Raw genomic sequence first — 22,979 nt, 5'->3', positions numbered from 1 at the left:
TGTATATATACATAATAAATGCTGTTATCAACAATAAAGTTTCTCCTAATTATCACAAAATATATAACATACATGTATAATACATTTGTTTTGCAATACATCTTATATATAAGAGTTTTTATAAATACATATTACGAAATTTGTCATTAAAAATATTATGAATACTAGCAGTTTTCTCGATTGAGATTAGAATATTCTTAAAGACAAAACTAATTTAAATTAAAGAATAAAGAAATTTGCAAAATATTAATTATTAAACTTTTATATATCTCACGATATGGAGCAACTGTTATTGTCAATATAAACACAAATCGTAGAGTTGAAAATATCTCTTTTATATGTAATTGCATTTTAAAGTAAAATAATATTTTTCTCAAATAATCGATTTAAATTATATTGGAAAAATATTGGCAGTCTCGAAAAGTTTCAGTTTTTTTGTTTGTATACGCTTCTCAAAGCTAATTTGATCATATTAATGATGTATTCTTATGTAGCATCACATATATCATGCTTGAGTTAACTATTTCAACCTTCATTCATTAAAACTAATATTTAGACCGTGTGCGAGTCGAGTAAATTGAAATTTTCTAGGGATTTTTTACACTGCACTTATGTAAATATTTATTTATTTATTTATTGCCGTTATTCATAGTTTTTGGTTAAAAGCATTTAAATTTATTTATTTATCAAACCTTCTACAAAATTTTAACAATAATAACATCTAATTTACCTAATTTTTACCTAATTTACCCTACTCGAAATTTTAGTAAATACCAACATCCGCTGCCATACCGACATATTATACTATTTGTCACAATTTAAAATCATTTATATATATATATATATATATGTTAATTTTGAACTGCCTGTACAAAAATACTCTATACAGCCCCATACACAGTTCAGAGTTTATTATTAAACATGTTTCGATAGGAACATAGGAACTTGTCATGCACATATGAGTAGAATGACATTTACTAATAAAATATTCAACAAAATTACTAAAAAATGCAACCTTACAAGTAATGCAAGCAAGAAGAAAACCAAAAAACAGAGAAACAAAATTTTTTCTCATAGTAATTTTTAAGATGGCGAACAGGAAAAAAACGCGTCTTAGTGCAATCATAACAAATTAAGTTTTAATGGATTTTATATAAAATAAAATAAATAAAACTATTAAAATATATCACTAAACTAATAGTGAAGACTTTGCATGTGAAATTATATGTGAAAATTTAGTGAAAATGTCGAACATGTATCGAGTTGGAGGTGAGAAAATTTTTCCATTTTCACTATTGCCTTGCATTGTCTTTCGTTGTCGGCGGCGCTGCCGTCTATGTTTCCAGATATGAAAGTGCATTATAATTTTAATAAATGATAATACATAGTGCAAAATATACAATTTTCAAAATAAACTGAAACTTATTGTGATGTGGTCAAAAAATAAGATTGCCTAAAAGTAAATATCAAAATGTTAATATACGCCAATGCACCGGAGTCTACACTGATGTGACTGCGCTGCTGTATTAGTCGACGTTACTAATTTTAATAAAAAGAGCGTAAAATGCTAATGAAGTAAAAGGCAACAAAATTTTAAAATATGCATTTCCACAGTGATTTTTCCAAAATATGTTGAAGTATCATAAATAAAGCAAAACAATTTAATTGATATTGCTGTTCTAATTGGAAATCGTTCGAAGCGTGACGAAAGTGCATATTAAATAAAATAATTATTGTTCTGCAAGGATTATAAATTGTAAAAACGAACGTTGTTATAATTACAGTCATCAATAGTGTGATCGTATTTATTTAGTTGACTTAATTGCACTGCAGATCATTGAACTTTTCTGAATGAACTGGATATAAATACCTATGCTTTTACTTACGCATACAGACGATTCATTAAAGTTTGATTCTAAAAATTTATTTCTTTCATTGTTTTTATTATATTAATAAAAAAAAAGTGCTAATAAAATTATTTGCAACCTATAATTTTTTGTTAAGAGATTTAAAATGCACAACCTATAACCTTCGCGTTTTAAAATATTTATATCTTAAGACTCAAAGTTCATATGTTGTATACAAATATTACTTTTGTTATGAAATATGTTACATAAAACTATAGATCGAAAATCATATATCATATAGTATATTTAGCAAAAAATAAAAAAACTAATTTGCAGCGAACGTTCGCCAGAAACAGGTTGTATTACACAACTATTACCCAATTAAACACTTAAAAATTTACTGTTAATTAAAAAAAATATATAAAAAAATGTTTTTTATAAAATAATAATTTGGTTGCCACTATTAAATGTTTGGCTAAATACAATACATAATAATATGCATTGCATTCACTAAGGACGATATATAATTTGAAACACTTGTACTGCAATAGTATTTTTGTTGTTGGTGATATTGTAAATATTTTATACTTTCTTCGTCGTTGATATGTTAATACTAAAGTATCCTTGAGACACTACTCTTTAAGTGCAGAATACTATACACCACGACTGAATTCTACCTCCAATGATAGCGTCCATGACTTTTTCTGCTCCAACGCACTCACAAAGCTAAGTCCAATCTGCCTTTGAGCTCGTTCCTTAGAAGTGGTTGAATTCTATCTCACTTTCTGATAATCTCACCTTCCCCTACACACAACCATTATCCATTCACATTCTAGTCCATATATTCATGGATCATGTAATTCCTTTTATGTAATCTGTTTTAAAGATTCCAGCGGGCTACAACAACAACAATTAAGATAATCTATTGTGCAAATCCTCGAAACAATATATTCCCTTTGAGTTTTTTTTTTTAATATAATATATTTTCATTTATCAATATTTAAGACACAGGTTGTTATGACTCTTGTTTCTAATGCGGTGATGTAATAAAGTATGGAAAATTTTTTAACTCTAACAAAACACAGAAGATGATAAATGTTTAATAAATATTATATCTCGCTATCATTATTATTCTCTAAAAACGAGGAGAAAACTGTTTTCCATCTCATGTGTCAGTGCCCATCTTTAGATAGGAGATCAAAAATCTTGTTGGCCCCTTTTCTGACCGATCTGACTGAGCTGTCATCCTGCAATGTTAAGCACCTGGCCAGATTGATAGAACTATCACCAACGCTATTCCTGTGATATCACAACGGATCATTATTTTGAGCTCAAGTGGGCTTTTTTGGTATACAAGGTCGCCACTCCAACCTAACCTACCCTACCATTATTCTAAACTTTACAGTTCAGTAAGTTTAGGTCACACTCCCTAAACTTGCTTTATGCTCGTTCCAAGAATTATGTTTATGTTCATTACAGTGTTCCAAAAGTGTTATAGAGTTCAATTGAACTCCTCACCGTTTCTCTCTGTATTGTAATAATCTATGGCATTTAATATCATTTAGAAGAATTCCATTATTTACTATCACTAATTGGTTAATATTTATTTACTATATATTAGGAATCATATATTTACATATAGTTTGATTTTTTGATCAGTAGAATAAACCAATTTATTACATAAAAATATAATTTATATAGTCTAATGATTTTTTTCAGTAATACTAACCCAAACGAACTATCACATGTGAATTAAACCTGTCTATTGTTTAATTGCTTGATTCATGCCGAATATAAGATTATAATATACTTAGATCTATCTCAAACTGAATTTTTTTGTCGAGTTGACTCAAATATACTTCCTACAAAGTCTTAGAGAGTATCGAACCTTAATAGGGTGTACAAACGATGATTTAGTGTTTAGATTTAATGATTTAGAATTAGTAGCTTGGTGATCTTCTAAAAATATTTAAATAAAATAAAAAATTAAAATAAAAATATTTATCGCAATGTTTTGAATCAATTCTATTACTGCTTTGAAGCCTTATATAGAATATAAATTTCAAATTAATTAAAAATTATAACTTCTAGTTATTAATTCCGTTATGCTATTGTTTTCAAAGTCTATCTTGGCGCTGTTTATGCTTTCATTATTGGTATAATAATAAACAACTGCTTCCAAGCACTAATTTATCTTCTTTAATCTAATTTTCACTATTTTATTAATTCTGAAAAATAGATTTATTACTTAGAACCTTAAAATCATTATAACAGTACTTCAAATAGCTTGTACTGTCGTTTGCTTTCAAGTCTTTTAAATAACTTGATCAACTTTAAATTAAATGAGAATTATAACTTTAAAAATGTATTCCAACATATTGCCGCTCTTAAAGTCTAGTTTTGGGCTATTTATATTTTTATTATTAGTTTAATTAAATAAATTCGTAAATTTTTTCATCGCCGCAATTTATCTTCACTGGTATGATTTGATCTATCTCTAGAATAATTCCTCGTTTGAGTGTACGATCTCAATAACCTTAAATTCGTTTTGATATATGCATCTTCTATTGGGCTATATGAAAAAAAAACACGTTTACAAATAAACTGGTTCAGTCCTAATTAATGTTTACTAAATGTTAAATATTTTAATTATATTTCTATTGTGTATCTGATGTGTAGTATTTCTATGGCAATTGTTTGTTAGATTGTACGATCCTAATTAACTTAAATTCATATTGATAAATGCGCTATTAGACTATAAGATAAAAAACTGATATACAATTAATTTAGTAAGTTTAAATACAGATTCTTTTCTCTGTGATAAACTTGACTAATTCTGCATAAAAATATCATTTTTTTGAATTTTTTAAAATAGTAGGAAGCTTTTATTTAATCGTATATATTAAGTATTTATTCTGGATTGCATTGCATGTATATACATATCTATATAACGATCCATTTGGAACTACGAATTTTGGTGAAGTTGCTATCTATAATAGTTGATATTAATACTTAAGTGTTCGTGCGTTCATTAAAATAATAATGATACTTTTTAAATATTATGCCAAATATAGAATTAATTCATTAATGGTCTTCTCTCCATAATATACCATACTTCTAGCTAATCTAAAGTAACCCCACGATTTTTAAAAATAAAAAAACAACGTTCATAGTATTTTCTCGAAAGGAGCAACTAATTGATATTTTCCGTATTAAACTCTTTTCGTATTTAAAGTTTAAACTAGAAACTGGAAATATTTACGCTCATTAAGTACCAACAACTTCGAGAAGATTACTGTAACACCTTCAAAGGCATTTCAACTTTATATTTATAAATCTTCGAAGATGAGTCTAAAATTTTTAGTAGAAACTAGTTGCTTATTGCTTAAACATTTTTCAATTTATTTTAATGTCTGTTTTACCATTTCAAAAAAATAAAATAAAATAAAATAAAATAAAATAGAAAAGAAAAAACAGGGGAAAAAATAATCATTAAAACAGCCATTAGATTGCAGTAAACTCATATTAAACCATGAAATGCAAAGATACTCATTCATTTCGTTGTCGTTGCCCAGTTTCATTTACCTCAGATACCTGCTTTAATGGTCGTTTTCGGTTCATTTTTGTTTTGACGTGTTATTCGTATTCGTCGTACTAAAAACACAAGCTTATTTTTCTACTCAGTATTATTATAAAATTATATTATAATACATTATTTATTATTTTATAATAATTTTTCATATTGTGTCACATTTAGCTATGCCTTCACTTGCCCATCTTTCTTTGGTAGAACTGTGTAGAAACTGTGCATTTCTATTGGTATCTATCTAGCATTTGTATCTGGTCTGGCCAAATGTGCGGTGTGTATCTGCAGATTGTGCGTGTGTGTAACAGCGACAGGTTTACTTATCTATTGCTTGGGTAGAAAATGTTACGCTGCATGATTATGTGTCTGCAACGTCATAATTATAAATGAATAATATATAAGCCACTACAATTACAGGGCTGAGATCTGTTTTTTTGTAATACTCTTTGCTATACAACAACTAACTAATTCCATTCAAATAATAGAAATAATCAAGTACAGTAAAAACATATGGGTTATGGGTAAACATTTTATTAATATCCAAAGATAACTTCAAACTTCATACTAATATGTAGTATATTGTGATTAGATTTAGTATATGTTTTGATACCAAACATGAATACAGAATTTAAAAACAGATTTTTTTTAATTATTTTAATTGAAATTATAAATAAAAATAAATGCACTATTTTATTATTAAACACATACCTACACATTCCTTAATCAATAATTATGACTTAAGGTTAAAAGTATGAAATGTATTTCACATATAATTGCATAACTTATAATCAAATATAAAGTAATTAACTAATTAATTTCTTATATTTATGATCGAAAATGAAATATTGAAAGATAATAATTTGTTAGTTGTTCATTATTAGATTAGAGAAGGAAGTCGCCACAAAGCATATTTTTATGTATTTTGTACTATAACTGACCCGAACCAAGCATAAGATATTATAGAATTATATGAAAGCGTATACATGCTATAATATTTAGCTCTTTTAATGAAAAGATGAAAGCTTATTAAATTTTGAATGAAATGAGACGGAAATGGAAGTTTCCTCCCCATCTTCATTTTGATTCAAATCGAATTTAGTCTTTAGCAAAGATTGTCTTATTTCATCAAATCATCGTAGACTTGAATAGATCTAGACATATCTATTTTATTGAATTGGATCATAAGTTAAATTGTTTTTCACGGAACTTATCAGCAACATAAAGTCTGCTACCAGACCTTATATCATATAGAAATCATACGGAAATCATAATATATTAGTTATAGTTTGTATTCTAACACGTTCAGCACTCTAAAAATATCCACTTTTTGACTGTAACTAATGTGGTTAATTAAGATCAGTGCTCAAAGTGTCATAATTAATGATGGTTCTAGTTTTTCAATATACAATCGTTATTACTATAGTTTGAATAGTAAAAGAAAATTTGGCATTCATAATCAACGATTACACTTAGAAGGGAAACGAACATATAACTCAACTTCACTTCTAATATTCAGATAGTTTAATCCAAATTAGAAAAGAAAATAAGTTTCTCTATTTTTTTCGTAAATTAAAACATTAAATAAACATTTACAAAACATTCGTTATTAGTATCTTGTTAGGTTGACGTCCAGGTAGTGTCAACATCCATGGAGAACACTATTTGGTTTGCATATTGTTGCACTTTTCTTAGTATCATAGCACTTTTTACTACATTAAAAAATATTGAAGTTTAATAATATTTTTAAGTATTTTTAATCATGACAGCAAAATTAACAAAAAAATAATTATATTCTAGTCACTTATTAAATAATAGATCCAACATGTCATACTTGTGTGATAAAAAAAAATCAGTTAGACTATTGCTCTTTGTATTCTAAAAGATAAGGTACAATGGGCCTAAGTTTCTATGTTTTCTATGTTTCTATTTTCTATGTGCTTACTTTTAAAATTTAAAGTGTCAAATTAGGACCCAGTAGCTTACCTAAGCATTTAAAATAAAATAAATAAAAAATAAAAATATCCTGATAATGTTACAATGGTCCGTATCTAAATACCTTCTGCTCAAAAAGTACTCGAGTTTTGTAAATAAAACACACAAATTTAAATTTTATTCCAAATTTATTTTATCTCCTTTAAAATATGCTTCTTCTGAAGCGATACACATATGCCAACGCTTCACCCAATCTTCCGTACACTTTTGGTAGGCCCGTAAAGGTATGGCTTTTAGTTCCTTCGACGAATTCTCTTTTACCGATTCAATCGAATCAAAACGCTTACCACGAAGGGGCAATTTGAGTTTCGGGAACAGGAAAAGTCGTACGGCCACCATATTCGCCAGATCTGAGCGATGACATAAATATTCTTTTTAAATTATATAAAGATTGTGGATTAGGGTTTAACCCACCCATATAGAACTTAACTTTTATTTTTTTTTTTTTCAAATAAAATAAAATATCACTATTCAAAAAAGAACATTCAAATTATTTGCATCATTGTTTCTATTTGTCTCATTGTGATATAGAAACTGCATCATACTAATTTATTAAAGATAAGCTGCATTTTGAGATAAGATTGAGCGTATTAGAAACGCTAGTAGCTTGACATTCTATGTATATGGTTTTATATATGATCAATTCAAATTTTTTGTGCTATTTAATATGGTAATTTAATTTTTTAATTTACAAAGAAAGTCAATGTCACAAACAGGTAAGAGAGATCTTCTTCGGTTCAAGGTTGCATAGAAATATACAGCAGATATGTATTATATGTGTATACAACATTTTTTATACATCTTAATCCTATCCTTATAGCAATTCCGATTGCTTCAATAATCACTGTGTGTTTGTAATAGATTTAGATTGATAGGAAAATATATATAGTAAATATGAGTGTTCTATATATATAAAAAAATTATATAGTATGTATTTCATCTGAAGTTGAGTATAATGATGGATTAAAAAAATCGGAATACATACAAATAATGAGAATTTTTAAAAAATTTGGAATAAAATATAATAAATGCTAAACAATTAGTCGAATCGAATCCAATCGAATCTCAGAATGGTTACAGGCTCCTCGGGGAGGTATGCAGATCTGAAGTCAATTATTGCTTCAGATGAAGTGATAAACAATAATCCAGTCAAGGCGTAGAGAGATGTTATGAAGAAACCTCGCATTTAATAGAGAGTAAAAGTGCTCAAGTGCACTGACTTAATAGCCTCAACATAATAATAATATATCGAAAAATTTTCTCCTTATTTTTGTACCACCTCTCATGCCACTCCAAAGTCGTTATTGGTTGCGTTGTGTGTTGAGATGAGCAAGCAAATGAAATGATTGAACCTAAAAGAGTTTTGCGTATTTGTAAAAAATTTAGAGCATATGACATAAACATAAACAAGTATATATAGTTTAGTAGTTTGTAGATCTAAATGGCTTACTGATATGATCAAACATTTTCAATTTAGAAAAGCTTCATTACAATATATAAATAAACTAACTTGCTCTTCAACACCAATGTTGCAAATATAGTTAAAATGAAAAAAGTGTGATTGGATAGATGAAAGGCTTGTTTTACGATCAAGCTGATAGTAATATTTAGCTGAAGTTAATAGATAAATTTATATAGGAACGCAAGAACGCTAATACATTTTTTTATTGCCAAATTTAATTAAAATATTATTTATAAAAAATAAATATTTGGTATTTCTGTCTTCATCTTCGGTTTCATCTTTGTCTTTGCTTCACTATTATAACTTTCGTGATATTACATATGTTTTTATTGGTACAGTTTTTCATCTTAATATTACCCTTCGTCTTCACTATATTTGCCTTTTAAGAATATTCTTTCACATCATACCTTGTGTTGTATAACAAAGGCTATTGACTTTTGTCGACACACTTACTGCATTTACCAACTAATTATAGTATCTGTTATATTACACTACTGTCCGATTTCATTTCTTCCTTAATTTAAAAACCATCTTCATTCTTTTACTAAATTCTTAAGCAACTTATCATTCGGATTTATATCGAATATATCCAAATTGGTTTAAAGTTTATGATATATGATTTTCTCAAATACAGATATTTGTTATATAAAATATAGCTTTCTGCTACTATTGATTGATATCTTCCTAAAGTTCGAATTTGTAACTATTATCTTCCACTTTTTTTTGTCATGTTTGGAAAATCGTTACTGAAGTGGGCCATTTGTTATGACTGTCTGTTATAACTATTGTAAATTCTTTCTTGAGTCGAACTATTTCTGGTAACGACTTTATTTAGAAAGGAGCATACGTTGCGTTTTAGCAAACCGCTTAATTGGCATATTGCTAAACTGAAATCTCTTATATATAATTAATTTTAGTTATTGTTATAATCATACAGCTACTAACAAATATTAAATGTTTTTATTTTACAGACTACGTCTATGTAGAGACATCTCCAAACAGTCCATATCTTATACGACGCATAGAAGAATTAAATAAAAATCAAACGGGTAATGTCGAAGCAAAAGTAATGTGCTTCTACCGAAGACGAGATTTGCCAAACTCATTAGTAATTTTAGCCGATAAGCATCAACGTAAGTACAATACCATCTATCATATACGTAGTAATTTCTCTTTATATTTTTATACTTAATTAAAGAATTTTATATAAAACATATCTGGATGCAGATCTTAAAGAATTAGATCTTGCAGATCTATACATAAAAATCTGTATTAAACAAAAGAAATGAAGAACAAATTTAAAATATATTTGTATTAGAGAAAAAAAAAGTAAAATAGTATAGTAAAATAGAAGAACATAAACAGTTTTTTTTGGTTAGATCTTAAATAGTTATCTAAATCGTTCTTCAATGGTATAAGAGAGAATTTTTTTTATACTCTGTAACATATAAAGTATTGGAACATCATTTTATTGCTGAGAACGTATGTTAATATTATGATGTTCGTTTCTGTGTCTGCTCATAATCTTTCTTGTCAGCTTCAATTCCTACCGATTACAGATGAAAATTATTTAATATGTTACTGTGCTGATTTTTCGTGTCTGTGAATAGATCATAAAATGTTTGCCTCATAACTATGTCGTGGTTATCATATTCTGTCAGTTGATGTAAATGTGTATTTAAGTGTTAATTTATGAAAAAAATATTTATTTCGAGAGAAACTTGTATTATATATGTTTTCTGTTCAGATCTGTCCAGCATCTACGAAATATTGAAACTGTCGTGCATTTGCTTTATATTTAAAGAACAACCAGGTTGACTTGTCTTATTTTTGAAGATTTGAGAAAGAAAGACCTTTACGAACGCTACTTGGTCAGAAGTAGATTTACCATTACTGAAACCAATTTATCAATCAATGTCCGGTGAGAAAGTCACGAAGCAGTTAATAATTTTATGTAGCATTTAATATCTGAACAATAAATAAATAACTTTGAAATAATTTTTTATCCTTCAAATTATTATACATACTTATAATATAATATATAATATGATATATAATATAATAAAATATAATATAATATAATATATAATATATAATATATAAAACAATATAATATAATATAATATAATATAATATAATATGATATAATATAATGTAATATAATATAATATAATATAGTGGTATATTATTATTAATATTAATATTTATTAACTGAATTAACTATAGTTATTATTATAATATAATGAATTATTCAGAAATTATTTATTTGATTCTATTGACTCTATTATGATTTAAAAAGTCTATAAAAAAATATTTTGTGAATCTATATAAGAAGAATAAAGCTTAGAGTTCTTAAATTCACAAAAAAAAAATCCCTACTAAAAACATGAGTAGATGCTTTACTTTATCTGTTATTGCTAGCCTACAGAAGGTTTATGTGTGACTTATGATCAGCTAAATTAGGTTTACCTAATGATTTTGGAACAACTTATTTTCCGTTATTAAAAACCACTCAACAATTTTGAAAGCAGATATGCTCCTATCGAGACAATCAAAGATATAGAAAGAGAGAGTATATTATGACAATTTGCCAGCTATATTTCTTTTCATATAAAAGTAATGTCATTAATGTTAGCATTTCTTCAATCCGTACTTTTTAAAGAACTCTTACGACAGAGTATTTTAGCAGGTAATGACGGAATTTATTTGATGCTAATGAGGTTCTCATATTAATAAATCTTAGAGCAACAAAATGTATTCATTTTTTTAATTATTTTGTTTTTGCTGCAACTGTTGACGCAAAATTTGGCAATATTTTTGTTTTTTTTTTAATTATGTTCTGAATTTTTTTTTTATTTCGTTGCCATATTTTTTTAATATTCTGCTTGGGTTGATGGCATTTATTGCGAATATGCATGCGTTTCGGTTTCAATTTTTTATGTCAACAAAATTGGGACTTAAAAACGTTATGATTTCATACAGAAATATATGTATTTCTTGTGCACTTTGCAAATTTAACAGAAAATTTTTAATTTATTCAGCAGTTTTCTTTTGTTTTACCCAAATCGTACGAATTTAATTCAATTCAAGTTAATTTTCCAATAAACATTTTTCTTTCGTTAAGAGAAAAATATGTTTTTTTTGTTTTTGTTTTATAAAAACAAATATATAAGTTACTTATTATCGATTTGCATATTTAAAAAGGACGACTGACTTCAATTTTATATTCGGCGCACAAGTGCTCACGTACTTACGTTCGGTCCCTTGCCTTAACGAATATGTAGGCGTCTGTTTGGCTGGGTCTTTTCTAATAAATGCAAACAATATTTTCTACCTCCCAGGCAACTCCCCGCAGAGTGCACTAGTGTAAGCTTACTTGTTTTACTCACTTTACGGATACCAAAAGTCACCTACTTGAATGGTAAAACGACAACAAAAACAACAACAGCAACATTAGCAGCAAAAACCACTATACAAACAACCCTCCACACCTCACCCCATTGTACTGAATCGTTGACGATGACTGCCTGCCTGGTTGATGGCTGACTGCCGACACTGCCGACACTGACTCACTCGCACTTCCAACGTTGGCTACAAGAACCAGTTTAGTCCCAGTTACAGAACTTTGCAATCAACAGCATCAACAGTAGACTAAAACAAAACCAACAACAATAATATTAATAATAAGAGGCAACAACAGAGAATTTACATCCGCATCCGTAGCAACATCTAATACGAAACAGCAACAACATCAACCACAGCAACAATAAAAGCAATAGGGAAAGCAGAAGCAGTACAATGATTTCAACACATCCTACTACTGCATACCGACCGATTATACCTATTTGCAGTTGTTGTTGTTGTTGTTATTGTTGCTGCTGCTGTAGCTGCTGTTGGTACAGTTCAGCTTTTAGGTGCCACGGCTTTAGAAAGGCAAGCAGACGTCGCTTGTTCGTGATAGTTACACTACTAACGACATGTTATGCTTGCATGTGTATGCGTTTGGCTGGATAAACATGAAAATCATAAATGTTGCAAGCTTCTGCATATATAAACACATGATTAAACTCATTTACAAACTGACATTTTCAAAAATTGAAAATAAAAAACAAAACAAAAATACAGAACGCATATGCAAAAGTTGCGTATGCATACCGCACGCCGCCCCCTGCCCCTCCTCCCCCCGCCTTCAGCACTTTGCTTAATATAAAACATTTGGTAACGCATACCGAACCGCTTCCATACTGCCATTAACGAAGCGCATCCACAAACTACAGGACCAAAAATTTTTCTTCCTGTTTTGTTGTTTGTTTCCGCTATGATTGGATTTGTCTACATAACTACAAACTCGAATTACAGATATGTATAAAATATATGCACTCAACTAACCTCCCAACCGCCCATGACCGACCCCACCGACAGTTGCCAACATAGACAAAGCGCAGTGTCAACTACACAAATATGCTACAGCGTGAGTCGCTATCATTTTAATTTATTAAATTGCAAGTTTAGGCTTTAATACTGCAACACCCGGTGCATAACCGTCTGAAAGATTTGAATTCATCTAACAGGAGTACATTACACACACACACAAATAATTTTCATAGTCAAGAATACTGATCTAATTTACTTTAATTTAATTACTTTAATATTATATATATTATATATACACGCATATTTAATGTTAATTGTATGTAACGCCTTTGATATTTCGTGCTTGTCGACTAGCACCCACCCACTCATCCATCCATCCATCCATTCTCCCACCTTTGTATTTTATTTCGTTGCCTACTAAAATATTTCCACACAAACTCATCTGAATGGTTTCTGTTTGTATAAACCAAATAAGAGCATTCTATGTGCCCCCTCCTCCATCAGCATAATACCTCAGGCCCTCCATTTCTACATTCATATCAATACAGCGAAGTTACACTGTCCCAACTCCTTCGACTCCCACAATCTTCTATCAACATGCGTTTGCTAACTTCGGTTTCCATCCACTCACCAATTGCACTACAACGCGCTTACATTTTCCATTTCTCATACATATCCCTTCCGTCTCCTCTATCTATACAATACACATAATATTCATTTCCCGCACACTTCCACCCCCTTACTTAAGGTATTAAAAATAAATTCAAAAAGTTTGTATTTAACCTTTTTTTCTCTCTTTCCAACTATGTCCTTCTTTTCGACGAGTGAATTCAATTCAGCGGCTTTCATTTTTAAAGTATTCAATATTTTTTCCTGTTTTCATCCATTTTCCTTTAAAGTTTTTTAATTTTTTCTAATGCAATTCCATAATACTTACATTGGCACTGTCAATGCAAACAACCATTTTATAAAATTAAAAAAATAAAATAAAATAAAAAAACTAAGAGAATTGCCAAATAAAAATTTGAGAGAAACCCTAGCAACAGATGTGAAAATTTTCCATTTCCATTTCGGGGTTTAAATTATAAATTTGGAGGATTTCGCAGAAATGGTATAGAGTAAAAATGTTGAATTAGTAAAATAGAGTACCATCAATTCTAGAAATACACTAATTAGTTATAAAATACGTATAAAAAAATGTAACATTGTGAAAATGAAAATAAATAAAAAATCTAAAGAATTAGTTATGTATTAAAGAGTTAGGATGTACTTAAGTCCAATAGGTATAGAAATAATATAAATACACTGTTTAACATATATACTTGGTTAATAAAGGTATGAAACTAGCTATGTAATTAGGTTACTATAGATAAAATTCAAGAACTATTTATTTACATACTGGACACAGTGTTAAACTATGTGTTTGTATACAGTGCTTTCTGGCAATGTAGTCGTCCAATTGAAGATTGGGTATATAATGTAATCTATTGAAAAAATTGCAATAATGCTAATATTAAAACGACTATTAAATACCACGACTTGCAAGATTATTTGCATTATTCCTGTAGATAGCTTCCTAAGCTATTCAAGACAAATTTAAGATAAATTAATATAAATCTGATGTAGTAAGTGAGCCTCTTTTAATTGTTATCCTTTAAAAAAGTTTCCCAATCTAGTCTGGACAAATTTAAGCTGATCTATCAATGCTAATAGTATTAAAAAAAATAATAATTTATACATCTGAGCTGTTGTGGTTTTCCTGCAGAAAGCTTTCTTAAATATTATAGACAAACTTAAGCTAACCTGTTAGATCTAAGTTGAATATAAGTCTGATTTAGAAACTGAGCCTATTTTAATTGTTATGCTTGTAAAACAGTTTCCGTATATAGCCTGGACAAATTTAAGCTGACCTATCAATGTTAATAGTATTCAAAAATATAATTATTTATATGTTACATCTGAGATCTGTTGTGGTATTCCTGCAGAAAGCTTTCCAAGCTATTATATACAAATTTAAGTTAACCTTACAATATATCTTTTGGTGCAAGATCACAGACGATATTTAGTTTAGATGTCAGATGTATCAGATGTAGATAATGCACTTGTTTATTCACAATCGCAACCTATGAGCAGTTAAGAGAGATTGATGGTTTACTTTGCATTTTACCGAGTCTAGAGATGTGACCGTTTTTTAAGCTCAACCTTGAAAGGTGTTAGTTAACAGAAGCATTAAGAAATCATTATTTAATTCGAGTACAGGTCTACCATATTTAGAATGGAAAATATAACAGCATTTTTGTTGATCTAAATGAATTATCTGGTTTGTACAGACTTTATGCAACGGTTCATTACTTCGCAATGATGAGCTTTTATTTTATTATATACCATATTTATAGTATTTATTTCTGATTAATATTGAATGTTTCTAAGTGATGCAGTGTGTTAGGTTGATGTACTAAATTAAGGAAGAAATCAAGTATTATATGTTACTGTCCTGTAATATTATATATTACCTGAAATAAAATCTAAGTAATGTTTATATTTCTATAATTGTTGTTTCGCTCTATATGTTTATAAACGTAAGTGCACTCTAGCATTTAATTTATATACACATTTTGTATTATTTTTTTGTTTGTTTATATATTAATTAAAACGAAATCATTGTAATATTTAAATTTAACTACGTAGTGGCAACAGCAGAAGATTCCCCACTGGCTATGAAGTTGAAGAAAACCTGGCTTAGAACACCAGTTGGAGAAGAGCAAGCCGCACAAGCTGTATTAGATCCTTCGATAGGTATCACAAATTCACATCAACTTCATATAGTATCGTAATATCGTAAACTTGTAGCAAAATCAAAATCAAAATCGTATCAAATTTTAATTTATGATTTGTAGTTGTAGAAAATTTCTGTAGAATTCTGTTAAAAGAATTTCAATTGGATTCTCCATAAAAATACCGAAATTCTTGCTTATAAAATTGGTTGTTTCGATCTGAAAACTTTATGATTTCTGTTATTATTTTTTTTCTTTAAATTTAAGTTCGTTCATATTTAAAAAAAACTGCAAAGTAATGTCTCTCAATTTTTATAAAATAATTTGTTAAAGAAATGGAATGAATTAATTTCATATTACAGCAGCCCTGGATGAAGATCGTACGAGTCCTGTCAATTCAACAAGCGGTGTAGGTTCATCTGAGAAGGGAGAATCGCTAACAGCTAAACAACGATATCAAATAAAACATCGTGAATTATTTTTATCACGACAAGTCGAAGCGCTGCCTGCTACACAAATCAGAGGAAGGTGCTCTGTAACGCTGCTGAATGAAACTGAATCATTACAAAGCTATCTGAATAAAGACGTGAGTCGTAAATTTCATACCAACTAATAAATTAGTCGAAACATTAACATTAACATAGAAGCATAGAAGCATTTTTAATATAAATTGTTGTTTAAAATAGTTTAAACTATTAACATTCGTATTAACATGTATTAACATGTAGTAAAATTATATTAATTGATATTTTCAACAAATTAACATAAAACACTTGCTATTACTTTTAGGACACCTTCTTTTACTGCCTAGTTTTTGATCCAAATCAAAAAACATTACTCGCTGACAAAGGTGAAATACGTGTTGGCAGTCGATATCAAAGTGAAATACCTGCGAAACTGAAAGATACCAATACAGACGAACGCAAGTTGGAGGAATTAGAAACACTTGTCTGGACGCCTCAACATAGTCTGACCGATAGAAAAATAGATCAATTTTTGGTTGTGTCACGTTCGATAGGAACATTTGCGCGTGCTTTAGATTGTAGTAGTTCGGTAAAGCAACCATCGTTACATATGTCAGCAGCGGCAGCCAGTCGCGATATAACCTTGGTATGTAAATACTTTATATATATATAAAGTATAAATATTAATTTTTCTGTTTTATAGTTTCATGCTATGGATGTACTGCACAAGCACACGTATTCTATTGAGGAAGCAATGTGTTCTTTAGTTCCTTCCAGTGGACCTGTGCTGTGTCGTGATGAAATCGAAGATTGGAGTGCCTCAGAGGCTAATCTCTTTGAGGAAGCTTTAGATAAATATGGCAAAGATTTTAATGACATACGGCAAGACTTTGTATGTTAAACATATAAATCAATGATAACTTTTAATAAAAAAAAATTTTTTCCTTATAGTTACCGTGGAAAACATTAAAACAAATAATAGAATATTATTATATGTGGAAAACAACAGACCGTTATGTGCAACAAAAACGTGTGAAAGCTGTAGAAGCGGAACTGAAACTTAAACAAGTTTATGTACCACAATATAATGCTGCGAAAAGTGGTAATGCCATCAAGGGTGGTGCTAACATTTACAATGGCACAACAAATGGCGGCACAGATCTTACCAATAATGGTAAACCTTGCGAGTCTTGCTCAACAATTAAATCCACACAAGTAAGTTGCATCATTTGTACATATTCTCGAAGAAAAATTCCAGTATACAATATTTTGGATATGGAAGGAAGTACAGATTTGAAAGATGTGGGAATTTGTGTTTGTTGTTGTTGTAGCCCTAGAAAAGCTATGTAACCGGTAATAAGAAAGAAGTTAGAAACACAAATATATGGGTTAATATAGAATATGGTTGGGAAAGAGAACGATAAAAGGGATGACAGTTGTTTAGAAACTAGAACGCATGGGTGAAATGGGTGAAATTTGTGCTTGTTATTATTGTTGTTATGGTTCAAATTGTTCCGGAAACCAAAGAAACTATACGGATAAAAATTTTGCACGATAGAATCGATTGGGAAGATTAAGGAGGTATAAAATAAGTTGGAAGATCATCAGATCGTATCACACAATCAGTTTAAAAGAAAATTAATTTACATTAATAGGGATTTAATTTTTTGTGCACATTTAGGCGATGTTATAAAAAGTAAAATGTGTTTTTATCGTTATATCCAAACATCAGTTGCGCCCTAACATTTTTTTGTACAGGTGTCAGTCATTTATTGCAATGCAGATCAATAGAGATTATAATGCCTATATATATGATAACAGCAGTCAACATCAAACAATATGAACACTGCAAAAATTATATTATGCAACTTTAATTTTCTAACGATTTATTTTCTAAACAATCATAAAATATTTTATAGAAGGACCGATATAGATGTGAAATATAATTTACAACTAAAAAAACTGATTTTAAAAACAATAAACTCTTGCCGTAAATGAGTAATTTAGTTCTTTAATATTTTAAAGTTATACTATTTATTCTTCAATATTTGTATAAGATTGCAATAAATTATTTTTTAAATTTAAATGAAATTATTTGCGAAAACTGACAGACTTACCAACACCGCGTTATCAAATCTCAAAATGGTTACAGGCTCCTCGGGAAGGTATGCAAATCTGAGGTCAATTATTGCTTAGTCTGATGAAGTGATAAACAATAATGTAGTTAAGGTGTAAAGAGGGATTTTGAAAATACCTCGAGTTAAAAAAGAGTAAAAGTAAGAGAGTAAGTGCACTGGCTCAAAACAGCTTCAACATAATAATAGAAGATGTTTAGTTGTGTGTAAACATGTAAATGCATGTTTACTCCCAGACGTAGACTTGAAACCGACTATTAGTTTAAAAGGAAATTATTTAAAATATAACTTACAATTTATAATATATATAATTTAAGTAGTCAATAAACAGATTTGAAACAAATATATGAAAATATCAATAACTATTGCTATATAAAATAAATTGCTATTAAAGCTTCTAGAGATTGTCCTGTATAATTTCTTATTAATCTTATTGCCAGTAATTAATATTACTAGCTTACAAAATATTATTTTTTTTTTGAAACTATATGGAAATATTTGTATGAATATTAATCTTTTTTTTTGTTTTTTTGCTATGAACAGTGGTATCCTTGGGCCAGCGGTCACATGTCCAGTCGATTATGTCAAAACTGTTGGGATTATTGGAAAAAGTATGGTGGATTAAAAAATTCAATTAAACACGAAGTTGTAGAAACCGAAACGAAAAAGAAGCCTATAGAAATTGTTGATGATGAAAAAGTTAATGACTTATCCAACCGTCAAATGCATAAGTACGTATCCATTTTACATCTATTAAACCTTTTTATATACATAAAGCACATAGTTCCCTTATTTTTATCAGTTCATTGTACTAAAAAGTAAGTTTGTATGGATCTATGCTACAAAAAGCATTACTGCTATTTTATGCAGTGTAAAACTACTATATTATGATTATAAATTATATAATCTAATATTATTTATATTAGTTAGCTTGTAGATTAAAAATAATATCTTTCATAAATGTTAATTCTAAGAATAAATAAATGTACTAGTTATGTAACAAAAAAATTTTGCTTTGCAGATGTTCTATAGTCAATTGCGGAAAGGATTTTAAACTTAAAACGCATTTAGCGCGTCATTATGCTCAAGCACATGGTATTGCAATCAGTTCAGGGTCACCTCGCCCCATAATGAAAACACGTACCGCCTTCTTTTTACACACAAATCCCATGACACGTCTGGCGCGTGTTTTGTGCAGAAATATTATAAAATCTAAAAAGGCAGCACGGCAATCATCTTTCGCAATAAACACACAATTAGTAAAACAGGAATGTAAGTATTTAAATGAATTTATATTGTCAATATAGTAACCTATTTTTAATAAAATACACTTTACGTTTATTATAACAGTTACAAACCGATTGAATGGTAAATCACCAATAGAAATTAAAAAATTACTTCTGTTCAAAAAGAAAGAACGTGGAAGCGTAACAAAAATAGCGAATCGGTTAGGTTCACCAGGAATTGGACCGCATGAATGGTTAGTGTTAACACCGAAAGATAAAATGCCTAAACCCGATGTTGTTTCATTTCCCAAACCACCGAAAGCACCTGACGGTAGTTTGTTATATGATCGTATACCAAACAAAATAATAGAATTAGATAAAGATATAACTATAATACCAGCGCCAGCAGCGTCTTCAATACGTAAACGTCCATTGGAGGACGTGCAGCAATTGAACGGCACTGAAGGTAATAATTGAGTTATGAATTTTAAACTGATCACTAAATTTTACAGTAAAAACAATTACAGTGACAATTGTGCCTGCTGGACCACCAGCTAAGCGACCTAATAAAGATCCTATGCCGGCACATTGCCCAAGTCCGGAACAGTTTGCAGCTATGATGGCAGCTTCAGGCCAACCATTATCAAGACATCATGTAAATTCTAGACACAACAATTTTAATTAAATACTTATTATATAAAAACTTTTTAGTTAAATGGTAAACCGAAAATAGCACAAATGGCCCGCACAGGTAATGGTCGAAAACAAGTCATCAGTTGGATGGATGCACCTGATGATGTCTATTTTAGAGCAAATGAAGCAAGCAAGTACGTAACACAAATAATATGAAAATAATTAATATATAACACTTTTATATAACACTTTTTTCAAACAATATTTATAGAAAAGCACGTAAAATGCTCCCACCGGTTGAAATACGTCGGGCGGCGCGAAAACCTTGGCGCATTTTACCAATAAAACCTGTCTTGAATAGCAGACCAATTGATTCGCAAGTTGTGATATTAGACTGACCGTCATCGGCAGCATCGGCATCGTCATCAACTGAACTACATTTCCAGCAACAGCAACAGTTGCAATTGCCATATGCCAAACAGCAGCATACGCAACAACATCATCACCTTCTGCAGCAACAACAACAAGTAAAACAACAGCAACCACCGTTTCCATACACAATGGATGCGTTACTCAATTAAGCTAATTATAGAATATTTAGGTATATTATTATTATACAAACTGGTATGTACGGAGTTATATGTTATGGAATTATGCATTTGAGTGGTTATTGTGATTAATTGGATGACGTCAGACTATAAATGTATATAATTGTTGGCTTATAAGACGAGAAAATCCCATAAGGACAACGATACAACTAAGTATGTATTTAAAAATTAAATTTAGGTTAGCGATATAAGTATAATGAGTAATAGGATCATATTACACTTCCCTTAACGATTGACCTGCAGGCTAAAATGTTATTTCTAAATTTCAATCTCACAACATTACATAGGAGAGTGAAAAAATTTATTCAATTATTAAATTAAAATTTTAATTCTTCACGGTGTGGTTGGAAAATTTCAGGTTAATGATATTAATTTACTTTCGTTTTTTATTTTTATATCTTCTTAAATATTATTTTTATTTAAAATTTAATGGTATATATTTTATAAAGTAAATATAATTATATAAATTTTTTATTAATTTAATGTCTTATGTTGAGATTTTTCAGTATTGGTGCAACTGGGCACTTTTACTTTTTCTTAGCTGGGGAGTTTCTACAAAATCCCTCCCTTCTCTTTGACTAATTTATGTATTCCTCACAAGCTTCGTAGATATGCTCACTTTCAATACAAATTTCAATTCAAATCTTTTTTAAAACGTCTTTGCCGATAATAGCTTATGCTATGTTTATATTTCAGTTTTTCTATAGGTGTATTCTTTTGATATGATTGCTCCAATAGAACAACTTTTTGTGCTTAAAAATAACTTGGCATCACTACCTAATCCAGAAATAATGTGAAAACAATTTTAAAATAATTTGCGGTTGAATTTTGTAAAAAAGTTTTTTATATAAATATAATATATACCTCCGGCTCAAAAAGTACCCGGATTTTGAAAACAAAACTCACAAATTTAAATTTTATTTCAAATTCTTTTTATCTCCTTCAAAATAAGCTCCTTCTGAAGCGATACACCAACGCTTAACCCAATCTTCCAAACACTTTTCGTAGGCCCGTGCAGGTAAGGCTATTAGTTCCTTCGGCGAATTCTCTTTTACCGATTCAATCGACTCAAAGCGCTTAACACGAAGGCGCAATTTGAGTTTCGGGAACAGGAAAAGTCGCACGGCGCCAGATCTGGCGAATATGGTGCCTGAGCGATGACAGTAGTGTCATGTTTGGTCAAAAAATCGCGTACAACAAGAATTTTCCATAGTAAAAATCACTAAATGCACTTGAGGTAGTCTCACATTAACAGCTGCTGTAAACAAACTAATTGACAGATGGCGCTCAGATTTGTACCATATGTCAAGAAAGGGTGTACCAACATAACAAAAAAAAATTTTTTTAAAAGGTCTATTACTTAAGGAGTAGCTAATAAACAACAAAATCCGGATACTTTTTGAGCAGAAGGTAAAACGAATGACACAAAAAAATTATTGGTGAGGTTTATATAATTTTCAAACTTGTGACATTACTAGTTAATGCTAAATGAACAGTATGTAACATTGTTTTATTTTACTTGCAATTGTCTTACAATTTTTTTCTTTTATTTTAATGATTGTATTTAATGTTTTGTATTTATTCATGTATTACATATTTGAATGAACACAGAAATTAAAATATTTTTAATAAATAATTAACTTCACAATTACTAAAATGTCACTCATGTTCAAAAAGTTTATTAAAATAATTACTTTATTAAAATATTTATATTTACTCATTAACACTCGCAACTTTTGTAACTAATAAACAGCTTACTGGAGTTTTCCATTTTGTTCTAAAAATCAATCATAATAACACATCACTCAATAAGTCATATGACTGACACACAGATGGCGCTGCAATTGTCGAATCCGTATCACGTTTATGATGTACCAA

At 29.3% G+C, this 22,979-nt stretch overlaps 1 protein-coding gene across 7 annotated transcripts; it reads left to right on the top strand.

Moving 5' to 3' along the window:
* Window positions 1-1,093: 1,093 nt before the first annotated feature.
* Window positions 1,094-21,472, top strand: LOC119679534 (metastasis-associated protein MTA3). Of its 7 annotated transcripts, none has more exons than XM_038091938.1 (13): window positions 1,094-1,269; window positions 9,859-10,020; window positions 15,950-16,057; window positions 16,401-16,621; window positions 16,825-17,145; window positions 17,203-17,391; window positions 17,451-17,714; window positions 19,178-19,365; window positions 19,656-19,906; window positions 19,985-20,326; window positions 20,373-20,515; window positions 20,572-20,687; window positions 20,765-21,472. In XM_038091938.1, the coding sequence occupies exons 1-13, from the start codon at window positions 1,245-1,247 to the stop codon at window positions 20,889-20,891; spliced, it is 2,457 nt and encodes an 818-aa protein (XP_037947866.1). In that variant the 5' UTR covers window positions 1,094-1,244; the 3' UTR covers window positions 20,892-21,472. The 7 variants fall into 7 exon arrangements, with proteins under 7 accessions (XP_037947866.1, XP_037947868.1, XP_037947865.1 ...); XM_038091940.1 differs by having other exon boundaries at window positions 16,398-16,621; window positions 20,388-20,515; XM_038091937.1 differs by having other exon boundaries at window positions 16,398-16,621.
* The last annotated feature ends 1,507 nt before the right edge of the window (window positions 21,473-22,979 follow it).

The sequence above is a fragment of the Teleopsis dalmanni genome, chromosome 2 (genome assembly GCF_002237135.1).
Source record: "Teleopsis dalmanni isolate 2A chromosome 2, ASM223713v2, whole genome shotgun sequence".
In the NCBI taxonomy this organism is placed as follows: domain Eukaryota; kingdom Metazoa; phylum Arthropoda; class Insecta; order Diptera; family Diopsidae; genus Teleopsis; species Teleopsis dalmanni.
This window is presented reverse-complemented; position numbering and strand designations above follow the sequence as displayed.